This window comes from Chaetodon trifascialis, chromosome 15 (assembly GCF_039877785.1).
Source record: "Chaetodon trifascialis isolate fChaTrf1 chromosome 15, fChaTrf1.hap1, whole genome shotgun sequence".
NCBI lineage: Eukaryota > Metazoa > Chordata > Actinopteri > Chaetodontiformes > Chaetodontidae > Chaetodon > Chaetodon trifascialis.
Genome location: NC_092070.1, coordinates 17791957 through 17807369, shown reverse-complemented (window position 1 = coordinate 17807369; position 15413 = coordinate 17791957). Strand labels below are relative to the sequence as shown.

The following is a 15413-nucleotide window of genomic DNA, read 5'->3' as shown; positions in this document are numbered from 1 at the left end:
CTGTCAATCGATTAAAATATTTATATATCGCGATTAATCTCATGAATGTCATAGTTAACTCGCGATTATTCGCAAATTAATCACACATTTTTATCTATTCTAAATGTCACATTAATAATCATTTTAATTCTCTTATCAACATGGAAAAGTGGATAGGCTTGCTTTGTGCAAATGTTTTTTTTTATTGAAAACAACAACGTATAGTGTTATATTTCACACTACCATTCTCACTTTGAGCAGTCATTCACATTTTTAGTAAAATCTCACACAATTTGACACTGTAAATAAACAGATGACAAAAAAATAAATACTTGATTACAAAAAAGCCCCTTCAACAACCCTTTCTAAGGGATCAAAACAGGGAGATACAAGATAAAGTTACGAAGTGCACATCATTGTAAACTAGGACTCAGCCTATAGTGCCTATATAGCCTATATAGTTAAACCATCGCTTAAACTTTCCTTTCTTAAGTTTCCTTTGAACATACAAGCAGTCAGACTATAAAGCTATTTATTCACCAAAGACTTATCAACCCAACGTCTTATTTCTCTCCAGAATGAATGAACATTACTTGGCTATGGCTGCAGTAAGCTTGTTCTTAGTTGCGGTATCCATATGCCTCTGTCGAAAGCCAGCAATCTTGTTCGCATCCATTTCGGCGTTTCACGCTTGACATCCACACAAATTGGAAGCCTACTCTTTTACAGCTAGCAAGCAGGCAAGACGTTACTAGCAGTGGCCAGAGCATTAATCTTGTGATAAAAAAAAAAAATGACACTGTTAAAATTGCTTTGTTTTAATGTGTTAATAACGCAATATTTTTGACAGCACTAAATAAAACCTAAAACAACAATAAAATATAATAAGAATAAAAGGCAATATTTGAGGTAAACAGACACAGCTAAAAATAAATCAATAAAGATAAGATAAGGAAACAGTCAAAACTTTACTAACGTGTGTGTCCAAATTTATAACAGAGGTTTAAAGAAGACTCGTCAGTGATTCCAAACTCCCCAACAGCAGTGCATGGGGAGTGATTCATACTAAAGTGTGCTTTCAGATGGGACTAAGAGGATGAAACTGAACATAATTTCATCAGGCAGGTTGTTCCAAAGTACAGACACCTTTAGTCTTGAGCCTGGCCTGTGGAACAACCAAAAGTGGCCTTGCCTGAGAATCTAAAGCTGCTTTTTGACTCACAGAGAGTTAAAAGGTCAGCAGTATCGCAGGAGCTAGGCCTTTCTATGTTTTAAAAGTAATTAGTAAATCTTAAAATCAATTCTATGTATCAATTCTATATCTAAGACTGGGGTGATATGGTCTCCATGTTTAGTGTCACTTAACATTGTAGCTGCAGCATTTTGAGCAAGACATGAGATTGACTTTTGACTGAGGCAGATATAGAGAGAGTGGCAATAGTCTAGACAAGATGAAATAAAAGCATCTAATGTATTACCATCTCTAAATCAGTGCGAGAAATAAACATCTTGATCTTTGACACATTTCTGAGTTGAGGGAAACTCTCTTTACTGTCCTCAAAAGTCAGGTCAGGTGTCAAAAATCACTCCTAAATTTCTGTGACATCATTTTTGGATGTAAATGATCTCAAACAGGACTTTTTCAGCTTTGATTTCATTTAACTGAAGATAGTTTCATAACATCTGACATTTAATGTCTTTGAGACAGTTTCTGAGAGTATTAAATCAGTTGGGATCATTTCTTCTTGGGTGTAGATAAAATTGTGTGTCATCAGCATAGTTGATGCTAAGTCTGCTTACAACTTCTAGATCAACAAGATCTAGTATAAGCATGTAAGGGGAAAAGAGGATGGGGCCAAAATTGAGCCTTGCGATACCCCACAGGTAATGTCTGCTGTGTAATTAAACCAACTCAGCACGATTCAAGCACCATATGGAGCTAAACAGAGCAGATGAAATAACGATGAATTAGCACTGTGAGTCATTTTTGAGACCCTGAAGTGAAAGTGAGAGTTCATAAGTTAAAAGTGAGACCCCGTGGATAATGAGTCACTAATGGAAAGATGCAGAGGGGCCCTCCCTACCATATGCTTTTGAAGAATATTCCCTCTTACAGACTCTGGCAAAACAAGTTAAAAATTCTGCACCTCTCACAACCATCCAACATCATATCTACTGACCTAAATCACAATGGAGATACAACACCCAAAAGGCCACTGGAACATGATTAGTCATTAAGGGCAAGACACATATTTTCCAAGTTACTGAGGTTTCATCTGAAAGTTTTTATTTCCAAACCTCAGCCACAGACTGCCATATCAATCACCACTCACTGTATTAGCTGCTGCCACCGCAGCTTTCGATTACACTGAGGAAAGGTCCAAGATGTTTAATCCAAATGCAGACAACACCCACTCTGTCTCATGCATTAAAAGCATCTGCATGGTTTGGCTTGTTCCCTCCCTTGCTTTCCGCTGCCTAATGTCAAGGCAGAGATGGGTATCCACATTAAGAAATGTGACAGCTTCTGTGAAAACCCTCATCACCTCTTTTCATTGTTTCCACCCAAATGTCACTGAGACATGTTTTTAACGTTCACTCTTTGAATAACACACTCTGCTGTTATTTATGAGACTGCCAGTATGTGCCAGTTAGTAATCAACACAGTATAATGAATGAGTTCCCAGAATTCAAGATATGTGACATGATTTTTGCTAAAGAACAACTGTAGAACTGCAGCCACTGGACTTATACCCTGATTAAAAATCACTATCAAATATGTGCAAGCTTAAGATATGAATTTCCTGGATATCTTCATGAAACTCAGCACCAACCATGACCCTGTTCACAGATAATTCATGTCAACACTCCCCTACTACTCTACCTCATTTAAGGTCCAACACAAGGGGACAGCATTTAGCTGTGGACTATGTGCAGTATACAGCGACCACCAAAATGTCGCTCCGGGCATCAAATGTGTCTTCGTTGTTCTTCATGCCGACATTGCTGACAGTATCTTGACACATCGATATCTGACGACACAGCCCAGCTTTTGCCATAGAATATGTTGTTTTCATATAAGTGTGAACAATTAATTTGCGATTGCAGCCAGCGATAGAGTACTCTCATCCCACAGATTCTCTGTAAAAGTCATGTCTAGACAAAAAGTAAAATTGTGAGAGAAAAACCAGCATCATGAGTCCCAACCACACAGATGTTACAGCTCCCCCCTCCCTCGCTACTATTGTCTCTCACACCTCACAGGTCAGCCAGCGCTGGAAGATAGTGACTCACACGTGTTGAGATGCATTCATGAAATTACAAGGAGACTGTATAATCGCCTGAGCCATGGCCACCGATGACTTGACGGATAATATGTTTACTTAAGCATTGAGACTATATATAGTCAAATTCTGAAGTGTAATTAGTTTCAGTTCAGGGTGTTTAACCGATTCGAACAAAACTCATGAAAGCATTCTTGAGGGAAAATGAATTTGAGTTTCACTTAACCTACACACCCACCTTCACTCACACACATGCACACACGGTCCTGCTACAGTACAGTCTTGCTCTCCAGATCTGGGGTTGGAAAGTGAGTCAGGCAATCTGCTGACACCCCCTCCCTCTCAGCGGCCCCCACTACCACTTCCTCCTTAGTTTACTAATATACAACTCTGTGGGTGTTTTCATGAGCGGCTTCTTCGAACAGACAGTGCTGAAGGGAAAGTGCAAGAGTGACTGCATGAGAGATACAAAGGAGGAATAAAAAAAGGCTTCATAACGTGATGAGGCTGAATTTCGGTTTGCACACGCATACTTGTCACCATGGTGGCGAAATATAGATGATCATGTGTAGCATTACATACAGAAAATAAGTCTGCTGATTTGAACACGTAGAATACACAAATTGTCATACAAGTTACACAGCTGTACTGTAAAACTAGTATTACAGCAAAAATAGACTGTAGTTAAAGGTGGTTGTCATGTCAACTCAAAAGTACTGGGCCACTGTGGTATTAAAAAAACCCGTCAACACTTTGTGTCATGTGGTTGGAGTGAGTGGGTGAAACACTGCTACTGAGACCACTCTGCAAAGGCTCCAGAGCAGCGTCACCAGGAAGTGAACACAGCAGCTCACTTCAGCTGCAAGACGGTCTGTGGGAAAGGCCAGAGAAAAACGACACGCAAGACTTTTAAATCAATATTTCTTGATTTCATTGTTTATTTACATTGCATAAATACAGTAGAAGTAAAGCAGTGCTATCATTCATTCTGCCATGGGAGGAACAAATAAATAGTGTGCATGCAGTATGTGTCACAGCAAGAATAAAAAAAAATATGTATGCTTTTAATTTTAGCATTAACATGACATATATGTTTAAAATCTGTTTTTTTAAGGTTGTGACGAAACATTTTGTAACATTCAGAAGATTAAGTTGAAAGTAAGTGCATGTAAGAATATAAAAAGTCCCTGATGCGAAAAGGAGTTTTGTCACCACAGTCCTGACCTTTTGCTGTACAAAGAGAGTCATAAATCCCCGAAAAGATTCTCTAACATTTTGCTTCCACTTTAATTGACGCTTTCCCGAATCTTTCAGTTTCACACTGAAACATCAATGTGATATTTATATCATATATGCACCAAAAATATTCTCAAAGGATCTGTATCGCCTAACTTTTGAGCTATTGCTCACTTTCACAAAAAGGGCATCATCTCTGTGGAGGTGAAACACTCCACCCAGATAGCTGTTGGATCGCATTTTGCTTGATATTTTTTCGGGGTATTCTCTGGACATCAGAAGGGGAATACTTTTCCCAACATACAGTTTAGTTTTCAGTTCAATAGAGTGGTAAAATATTTCGGTGTCCAAGAAGGAAACCTTGGAATAGACATAGTAAAAACCTTCCTTCTGGACTAAAAGACTTCCATTTTTGTAGTCCATCTCATAGAGGAGAGGGTCTGCATCCATGCTCCACGCCATGATGTGTTTTTCATGAACGACATTTTGTCCATCTGAAAAAGAGCGATAATGTGAAGTCCGATTATCTTAGTTGTAATTTATTTTATTTTAACACAGGGTTTAAAAAGAGGAATATACTACAAAGAAGCATTTTGCTCAAACCACGATTACCCACCACACACTTTTATTAGCAATAGACATGGCTATGTATGCAATTTATGTTCTGCCTTGGTAATTAAGGGACATCAACACTAGTCTCACCTGTCAGATGTGCAACTGGTTTGGAAGGGTGAATGACGACACTGGGCCTGGTAGTAGGAGGAGTGATATCTTTACCTGTGTGAGGACCAGATATAAAGTCTCTGATGTGGATTAAGTAATTGAAGATATTCATGAGTGGAGTAAAAAGTGCTGACATACCTGCAATGATCTTAGAGAATGATGCTGAGGTGTCCTGCAATGGAAATAAAATGATTTACCTTTCAGTTGTATTTGTATATTTGTGTTGAGTGCACATGCACATGTGCAACAGATGCAGTCACCATTGGTGGATGTGCGACCAAGTTGTGAAAATAAGATGTAAAAAATTACTCTTAATCTTGTTACGTGTAAGCAAATCTTTACAAAATTCTCAACATAAGAAAATCAGAATTGTGCTTAAGGACCCTTTTTTTGTTTGTTCCTTCGTTTCCATGATGTTATCTCTCTGCAGAACAAGTAAGGCTTACTGGTAATGATCAAAAGGTAGGTCACAATCATGCTACAGGAAATAGACCACTTCCTTTTCTACACTGTCCCTTGTTTTGTCTATACTCTTGTTTGTACAGTTTCATAACAAGAAGCCATGCCCCCCCACCCCCCACCCCAAAAACCCGTGACTGCTGCCCTCACACAGAGCATCAGACGCTGACAGGAAACTGAGTCACAGTGATGCAGAAGAAAAAGTGACCATCCACCATCATGGAACACCAACTCTGCATGGCCCCCGGGAACGTCAATACAGTTCCCTGTAAATGGGCCGGACTTTAATGTACTTCTCCATCTCTACTCCACTCTCTTCCCCATAAAAGTGAAATAATTTCACTGTCAGCAGTTTTTGGAGAGAAAAAAAATCCTTTGGCTGATTGGAGTAAATGTTTGTCTTGTTTCTGCCGTGAGCGTCTGATGCCTTGGCTTCACTGCATATGCATATATTAAAAAGGTAGACAATGGTAACACCTCATGGTTCTTCATTGTATGGTATAATTATTTAATAAAACTCACAATGTTGAAATTTTATAGTTCTTATGTCACTTTCTCAAAATCAGCTCATGAAGCATGCTGTTTTCATGATGTACCTCCATAGTACAAACACTTGCGCATAAAAATATTAAAGTATAGATATGTATGACTCATTTGTTTAAAGAAAATCAGGATGCTGCTGAGAAAACCAGAATAAACCCCATTATGAATACTAACAACCAGTGTTTAAAGGAAAATTAACTGTACTTATGGACAGAAACACAACATGAGAACTTTGGGTTGAGATTGACAGAAAACAAGAAAGAGTAACCTGAAAGTGAGAGAGGAAAAGTGTAAAAGTTGAGCGAGCTCGCATGACGAAAGTGAGATTCTAAGTGGTTCAAAGGGAAATTTAAGGAAACAAAAAAGAAGTGCAGTGACTCTCACTTGACAAGAAATTGTGAAAGGTATTGTAGGTAGGTGCAGACTCAGAGATGGGGTTGATACTCACAGATCCACGTTGGTAGAGACGGTAGATGAAGCAGGCTTCAATGGCCATGCCGCACAACGCCACGCTCACCAGCAGGAAGAGCAGGGTCTGAGCTGCTGTGGCACGTCGTTGCCCCTTGCTCACCCTGGGTGGCACTTGAGGGCAAGGTGCACAGCTGTCCACCACATACACAGAGGGATATCCACCCTCGGCCATACCTACAGTGTTCTGTCTGTAAGTGAAAAAAGATTCAGTGTGGAACTATCCACCAGAAGTTGTCAGAGGTTATTGCCTCAGTGGCACGGAGACAAGTGACAGAGACGTGTGAGATGTGCAGAATGGGTGGGCTCACTCGTGGTTGGTTGAAGTGCGGATGGCTCACGAGTAGTCAGTCAAAGAACTGTTAACACGTGTCACAAAGCATATTACAAGGCTTTCAGAGATGCACCTGTCTGCGTTCAGTAACTGCAAACATCAGAATGAAAGCGCTGTTCACGTGAATGTTTTCAGCGCAGCTGCAGAGCCTGACAGTCGATCAGTTTCGAAGCCTAAAGGTAGAAGGCGACATCACTGAGCCAGAGACCAAGTACAGTGCATTTTTATCTCCCCCTCACACCCTCCCACTTCACTGTTATAGCAATGTTGAAATATCTCCATTCACACTTCCTCTCTTGCATACACTGTCTCTGTGGCTTGTCTTATAGTGTGACAGCAGCAACTATTGACCCAAATTGAGCGTCCAAATCTCAACCAGTTATCATCTGTTATCCATAAAAGTGATGCTTTGATTTGTTGTATGGCCTTTGTTCATACTGTTTCTCACATGGACTCCTCTATTAGATAAGAAGCATCCCTTTAGTTGACATGAAAAGGTCCTACTTCTAGATTTATATGACGTATTATAATATTGTGGGAGCAGAGAAGAAACAGGAGGACACAAGGCCAAATAAACTGAATGATAAGCATGACATTAAAATAAATGACAGAGCTGTTTTACCCCTGAATAGGTTATGTTATGTCTTGTAAGGCATACCATTACATTTACATCCTAATACAATCCAACGATGAAACATAATATTCATCTTTATGTTTTCATTACTGTATAATCATTTGAAAATAAGGATTGTCATGTTTTTGTTACCCTAGAATCCTCTTCTACTGAGTCTGCCATGTTGCGCTGCCATGTGGGCTACAGTAGCCCACAACTGACAAACCAAACACCAAACTCTGGCTCCAGAGACACTTTTTGCATTTTTTCCGTGAGTTTCGGGCCGTAGGTTCTCCTACCCACATTGAAGAAAGAGGAGTGAGGTGATGGGTTTACTATTATTATTCATTTTTTCCAGTTGTATACAGTGTGCCATATTTTTAACCTTAACTTTTTGACCTTTTTGAGAATCACCTCTGTCTCAAAATGTTCTTTTTTACCTGTTCATGCTTACATTTTGTACTTTGACTCAGAGTGAAACCTACTTATATGAAATCTGCATGATCTGTAACTAATCTGCACCTGTACAATATGATAATGTGGTTCTAACACATACAATCTAATCACAGCATCTCATAATGACGTTTAACCTGGATATCAATATTTGTCGGTTGAACTGCAGCAGCCATTACTATTAATTATTTGTGTGTGTCCCCACACACGCAAATGAATGTGTGCACACACACACACACACACACACACACACACACACACACACACACACACACACACACACACACACACACAGAGTCACTTATGGGGACATGAGATACACTTACATTCATTTCTTGGAGACTTACCCTAACCATAAACTCACCCTAAACTTAACTTAAACCTCACTTTATGCTAACCTTAACTTAAACTTAACCTTAGTCTAACCGTAACCTAAGTGTTCACCCTAAAATCTAAAGACTTACATTGTGGAGATTTGCATTTTGTCCCAGTGTGGTCGGCCAGTCCCCACAATGTGACACCACAACATTAGTAATACATGACTGCACACACACACACACACACACACACACACACACACACACACACACACTCACACACACACACACACACACACACACGTGTTACATAGACTTACATTCATTTTTGGGAAACTTACCCTAACCATAACCATAACCATAACCACTGCTTGCCTAACCCTAAACCTGACCCTAACCTTAACCCCAGTCTTCTATCACCCTAACCATAACCACTATTTGGCTATTCCTAACCCTATACCTGACCTAACTAACTTACCTAACCCGTAACCCTATCCTCAGTCTTCACCCTAAAATTTAATGATTTACATTAAGGGGACCTGCATTTTGTCCCCATAAGGCATGTGAGTCCCCACAATGTGACTGTGTAAACAGATTTTTGTCCCCACAACGTGATAAATACCAAGTCACACACACACACAGAGTTAACATTTCCTTCTTTCGATCCAACTTCCCAGCTTCCAGTGTAGACTCTGAGGTTCCAGATGTAAGCCAGTGACACGTTTTTTTTCCAAAGATGAAGATGTGGGCCTCTCCAGTGACTTACGTTGTGCTAAAAATGCTACATATTTTTATTCTCTTACAGTCCCTGTGCTGTTACTGAAGAAATACTCTGAAGAAGATATAAACATATACACAGTATATTCATTTTCAATACATTTAACCTGACGATTAGAGTGAATGGTAAAGACATTCATCTTCATATAGATTTTAACACTGATTCAGTTACTACTATTTTGTCTAACTGGCAACATGGATACCCAGGTAAGTAAAATTCTCTGAAGGCTGAAAACATAGGGTGTGGGAGTTGGGATTTCTCTGTCTTTTTCAGTCAATAGCATACACATTTGTTAAGTTTTTAAAGTTGGTATTGAAATATCTAAGTAAAACAAAATACAACAAAGTAACATGGAGACAGAGATGATCCTTGGGGCACGCCCATATGGTCTTATATGGTTCAGAAACTAGGAAGTTGGTCAGAACTTCTAATGCAATAACATAATTCAATTAGAAGCAACGATTCCAACATTAAATTAAGAGGTTACATGGAAAAGATAGGGCGCCCCGACCCTATCAAAGGCCTCCTGCACATCAAGTGAGACAGAAGCTGCATCTGGTTGTTTCTTTTGATTGTGGAAAATATTTAATGCCTTTCCTACATCTTGAAATCCTTGTCTCCTTCTTATTAATTTATTTTAATATTTTCCAACCAAGCAGGTTGATACAACCTCCAGCCTCTTTGCCAGAGTTGTACTTCCGAAGCATCCATCTCCTCGATCCTAATAAGTCTGTTTAAGCCTCATCAAATTTGCAGCGGCTTTATCAGCAGCGAGATTGTTTCATTGGGTTAATACCTGGACAATTTCTGATCCATTATGCCCTTTTTGAGAATCATCTCTGTCAACCATTTCAATTTTAGACTCAAAAATGTTCATTTTTACCTGTTCATGCTTACATTTTGCACTAATTTGACTTTGAGTGAAACCTACTTATATGAAATTTGTATGATCTGTATCTAATCTGCACCTGTACAATATCATAATGTGGTTCTAACACATACAGTCTAATCATAGCATCTCATAATGACTTCATCATTTCTAAATAAACAACAGGAATCAATGATCAAGTTTACATTAATTCATGCATTAAATGATCACATATCATGGATTATTTATGCATCAGTTAAGCATCCGTATTATACCCTACTTTACCCTATTTATGTCCCACTTACCCATCTCAGGTTCTTCTTGACACATCCATGATATCAAGGCTGTACAGCCTGCTTTTTTCTGCTTTTAACCCATAGCTCCCCCTACAGAATCGAAGAGGACATGACAAGTACAGACTTTGTTAGTCGGAATTAATTTTGTAGAAAAATTAAAAGTAAAAATCTGTCTAAAAGGGGATAATTTTCTTTTTAATCTAAATTTAGCCTCAGTATCTGTACAGGGCTTCAAACTCCAGGTATCATTAGGCTTGATCAGGTACTACATGATAAGCATAGTGCACCTTGTCACAGGTTCACATGTGGCTGCAGTCCAGACCGCAGAGCACTATTGGTCGACACAGACGGTGGCTCCACTTGTTCAGCTTTGATCAAGGAACCTTTAACTGTCCGGCTTTTTTTGTCCAGTCATCAGAGTACGAGAGCAAGCAACTACAGATATATAGTGGAATTGCTTTATTGTGCATGTATGAGAAAGTTGCTCCAAGTCAGTGAAGGTGGACTACATGGACTATACACTGTGAGCAGAGGATGATGAAAGTGTCTGTAGAGCTGTGTTTGCTGGCATGTTTAATTCTGACTGTAGGCTTGACTTTGGGTTGGGGGTCAAACCAAAACATAGAATTTACATTTCTATTACCTGCTGGCAGCACAGAGTGTTTTCACCAAACCACTGCAAAGAGCGACAGCATGGAAGTTGAATATCAGGTAAATTTAATTTCCTCTCTACCTTTCTCTTGTGTCTGTCTGTGCTGGACTGGTACAGTGACAGTGTAATCTTGTGTTTGCTTTGAATAGCTTTATTAAAGTTTGTCTTAACGTCTAGCTGAAAAACAAGTGAACAGGCTTTGGACTTTGGTCTTGCATGCAGAGAGATAACAAAACCACTAAAAGCACTAAAGACACCTGAGACAGGGCAAAGAGGGTGAAAAACTCAGAAAAATACCCCTAGTAATAGCCTCTTAAAACACATTGGAAAAAGACTTAACATGCATCCTGTACCAGCACGAACATGCCTTTACATGATGATGACATTGCAAATACTTATACTAAAATATATAGCTAGCATGATTGATTTCAAATTAATGACAAACACAAAATACATATTTTCACCAGGGTTTTCAAACATAGCACTAAACAGAGCAAGCTTCAAATTCAAAAGCACATTGTTCTCAAGTCTCTTATTCTCTCTCTATCTCTTATTGACATTATGATTTTATGGCCGTGACCTTTGCATTGCTTCACCTCGTTCCATCACACCACAGTTTTCATGCTACTGCTGCACCCTCCTGCAGCTGCAGTCGAGTGTAAAGTCACAGTCTTGGCTGCCTGCCTGCAACGAACTGTGCTTTCTGATCATGGCGTTTTTGTCACTGGAGCTGTTGGCACACAATAGTCCCAGAGGCCTGTATTGTCTTAAATATTCACTTAACAGGCAGTCACAACTACACCTAGTGACCTTTAAGGTTGAAGGCTGCTTCACTGACTGACTCAACGCTTGGAGATAATTGCAGCCAAAGATCATGTACACATTAACAGACTGTGAGTCATTTGTGTGTTTTTCAAAGAATGAAAAATTCTTTAATCAAACCTCTCAGGCTGATGTGTTAAAAAAAAAAAAAAACCCAACACCTTGAGAAAGTCACTGAATCCCTCTCAGCACTGTTGAAGTGTGTCTGACAATGAGCTAGAGAGATGGGACATTAGTGGGTGGTGAAATAGAGAATTTCCCTACACAGATAGCCAAACTGTCCAATTATTAACGCTATGGAATATAATGTGAACTCGGCTGTTGCTCAGCGCACTATCAGGGTTTAATTTGAATTTCAGACAGCCATTGCCCAGATAGTCCAATTAAAGCTTGAGCTGTGAGCTGCAGAGTGAAACAGTGAAGATAACAGTGGAAATGTGACTGAGTTCTGGGTAACAATGACTTGTAGGTTGCATAACTAACCCCAATCCATTTGTTTCTTTTACAGGTGCTGGCTGGGTCGGGTCTGGATGTCGGCTTCACCCTCATCTCACCCAGTGGGTACAGGCTGGTCTCTGACTTTAGGAAATCTGATGGCATTCACATGTGAGGTCACCTCGATGCTCTCCAACAACCACCTTCTGTTTCATGTGATGCTCAGTTGCTGTAGTACTTCTTATCTGTATCGAAATCGATTAACCATAAGCAAGTTTCAGGGCAGGAGTCAGGAGTTAATTCCCCAAAACACATGAAAACCTGCCAAAAAAAAAAGTCTTTATTTCAAATCAGCTCCTACCCTCCTTCTCTAAAGAGCTACTCTGTCCTGTATTATTGCAGTGCAGCAAAAACAAGTGATCACACTATTATTTTGCTGTGTCATTCTAGTGAGCAGTTTCAACCATGATACAAATGAAAGCAAATACCACCTCTTTCCAAAAATTGATATCTTGTTTTTCCTGCAGGGTGGATGCCACAGAGGGTGGAGACTACAGGTTCTGTTTCGACAACAGCTTCAGTAAACTGTCAGAGAAGATGGTGTTCTTTGAGGTGATCATTAATGGTCAGAGCGGCGCAGGTGGAGGCCAAGATGACTGGGCAGACGTGGCTGTGACAGAGAGCATGGTGGAGTACAAACTGCAGGACATCAGGGTGAGAGAGGAACAACGAAGACAGCACTTCAATTATCTGATGTCATTTCTTTTTGATGTGTACACATCCCAGCACTGACTGCCCTTCTCTTCTTCCTCTGCAGGCGACGATGGACTCTGTGTACAGGCATCTGGAGAGGAGCCGCCAGGTCCAGACTGTGCTGCGGGCATATGAGGCGAGGGACCGCTACCTTCTGGAGGACAACCTGTGGAGGGTGTCCTTCTGGTCCTGCCTCAACCTGCTTGTCATGCTCACCGTCGCCGTCACTCAAATCTACACCCTGCGACGGCTGTTTGACGACACCAAGTGGACCCGCTCGTAGCCACAACCAAACTGCTCCATGAAACTCCAGCCCAGAGAGTGCAGCACCGACCTGTATGCTTGACCCAAAACCCTTAACCGACATGTGCCTTGTGAGCTGATTTTAAAGGGGTACTTCACACTTTTGGCAAAGACTGCACTGGGAACTTTTTTACTGCAGCCAAAAAGTGCTGACTTTGATATTTTGTGAAAATGTGAACTCCACATAACACCTGGAAATCACATTTACAGTACTGTACCAACCACACACACATAGTGTATAAAGTATTCATGAATACACACATGCATGAAATTCTGATATTTTTTAATAATGTCATTGGGGAAGGTAGAAGCCACAACTGTTCTCACTGGAATGTTGTTTTATTGAATTTCAGATATATTTCCCATCAACATTTCTAACCCTAAGCTATGTTTTATCAAACCAATAGCCAACACAAACCAAGAAAGTATCAGAAACCTCACCTCCTGAGAATGTACTGTAAAAAAACATTTTTTTTTTTAAACTAAGCCTCAAGCTTAGTATAGAAAGAACCCCACATCTTAAGTCTTTATTGGGATAAAACAACATATAGTCACGCAGTCTTTAAAGTTATCTCCATGATCAATTTCTCCATCTGGAGGTTAAATAGGCAGAAAACTGTGAAGCCTTTCGGCTGAAACATTCACTTCCTTGCCATTAGTTGGACACATTGCAGTCATTTGTTTCATGCAATTTCACTTCCAAAAACATAGAGCGGGCAAAACCTATTGTGCATTTCAATCGCTACCACAATGTTTTCTCACACTGTGTTGAAACTTTCTGCGACGGCTCAGCTTCCTGAGCACTCATTAACATTTTCTGTCATAGATCATAATCCGTGGTCACGCTCCACCGCTTGAAAGGCATTTTTCTTTGTCATCACTGAGCAGACATGCTACAACAACAATAATAATAATATTAAACTTTCTCATGCTGAATAGTCTTTATGATGGCACTATATGTGGTAATTCATTCCATAAAGTTCAATTATACTGTCGCTCAAATTATTGTTTTTGTTCACATACATACTTGACAGTCTTCTGGGAGATTGTAGGCGACAGGAAATATCTGCATTCGATTTATGTCTCACATTAGATTTTACACAACTTGGTTCTGACCATCTGTGGAAATATCAAAATGTGCTGCGTTCAGAAACATTCAGTATTAAGAAAATAACTTGAGCTTGAGGTCTCAATTACTCATGATAAGTTTGTATGTTTTGCTTGTACGTAGGCCTGTAACAGCATTGTTGGAGCTTTTCTTTTTTGTTTTTTAAAGATATATAATTGTTCTGTAGTCCTGCTGTTGTCGTGGATTGAAGTCGTTTCATGTCCACCTCAGGATGGTCAAGGTCACCACTGGTTTCGACGGGGAGCCGGGCGCCTGTTCAGGAAGAATCAGCCAACATTAATCTCTTAACATGGTGACATGCACTCTGACAGGGGATACTACGAGATCCAGTCACCGGAACAGCAAGAGCATTTGTAATGAAGTAACCTGTGCTTGTGAGAAGGCTTTGAGAGATCATCCTCCACTCTCATTGGTGAATATGATTTGACACATAAACCTGGATTAATTCATTAATTAGTGTTACAGCTCAGAGCACAGAGCTGTTTTGAAAGATGCCTGGAAAATGGGATCAGAAGTTTTCTATACATTCAGGGTAAGTGCTATATATCACGACTATAAAAACATCCCCACCACCAGAATAGTTAGGTTTTATTCTTAGAGTGCTGAATCACTTTGAAGGATCTCTTCTTGTTGATAAAAACACATTAAATCTGTGATTCAACGCTGTAAGAGGAAACATCAAAAGCTAGAAGGCAGCTTACATTTAATCAATTCATACACAACAAAAGGCTGTTACTCTGACAATGCGATGATTTGTTCATCACTTTACATTTAATAAAATGTACACGCTTCGAGTTAAGTTCAGTGACCTCTGTTTGAGCAATGCGTCTCTAAAGCAGACAGCCTGCCAGTGGAGGGCTGACATAGGAACACCTGTGGCCTTATGTCAGTCAGTATTGGTTGATATGTAAAAAGCGGAGCTTAGTGAAGAGAGGAGAACCAGGAGGGGCGCTACGTTATCTGAGAGA

At 39.9% G+C, this 15413-nt stretch overlaps 2 protein-coding genes across 2 annotated transcripts; one reads left to right on the top strand and one right to left on the bottom strand.

Moving 5' to 3' along the window:
• Positions 1-4178: 4178 nt before the first annotated feature.
• tnfsf14 (TNF superfamily member 14) lies at positions 4179-6902 on the bottom strand. The gene is made up of 4 exons (XM_070981803.1): positions 6673-6902; positions 5361-5394; positions 5202-5276; positions 4179-4993 (listed from the first exon to the last, which is right to left on the bottom strand). Exons 1-4 carry the CDS (start codon positions 6865-6867, stop codon positions 4605-4607), a joined length of 693 nt encoding a protein of 230 aa, XP_070837904.1. The 5' UTR covers positions 6868-6902; the 3' UTR covers positions 4179-4604.
• A 2479-nt stretch (positions 6903-9381) lies between these two features.
• LOC139343231 (transmembrane emp24 domain-containing protein 1-like) lies at positions 9382-13296 on the top strand. The gene is made up of 6 exons (XM_070980733.1): positions 9382-9393; positions 10763-10770; positions 10852-11062; positions 12334-12431; positions 12788-12974; positions 13078-13296. The coding sequence occupies exons 1-6, from the start codon at positions 9382-9384 to the stop codon at positions 13294-13296; spliced, it is 735 nt and encodes a 244-aa protein (XP_070836834.1).
• Positions 13297-15413: the final 2117 nt, after the last annotated feature.

Bases quoted from the DNA above. Each gene is read 5' to 3' on its own strand.
- tnfsf14 (XM_070981803.1), bottom strand. From the start codon at position 6,867: ATGGCCGAGGGTGGATATCCCTCTGTGTATGTGGTGGACAGCTGTGCA. The intron at 5,277-5,360 runs GTATGTCAGCAC...GTCCTCACACAG, and splicing joins ATTCTCTAAGATCATTGCAG to GTAAAGATATCACTCCTCCT. The intron at 4,994-5,201 runs GTGAGACTAGTG...GCTCTTTTTCAG, and splicing joins ACCAGTTGCACATCTGACAG to ATGGACAAAATGTCGTTCAT.
- LOC139343231 (XM_070980733.1), top strand. The intron at 12,432-12,787 runs GTGAGGTCACCT...TTTTTCCTGCAG, and splicing joins AAATCTGATGGCATTCACAT to GGTGGATGCCACAGAGGGTG. The intron at 12,975-13,077 runs GTGAGAGAGGAA...CTTCCTCTGCAG, and splicing joins ACAAACTGCAGGACATCAGG to GCGACGATGGACTCTGTGTA.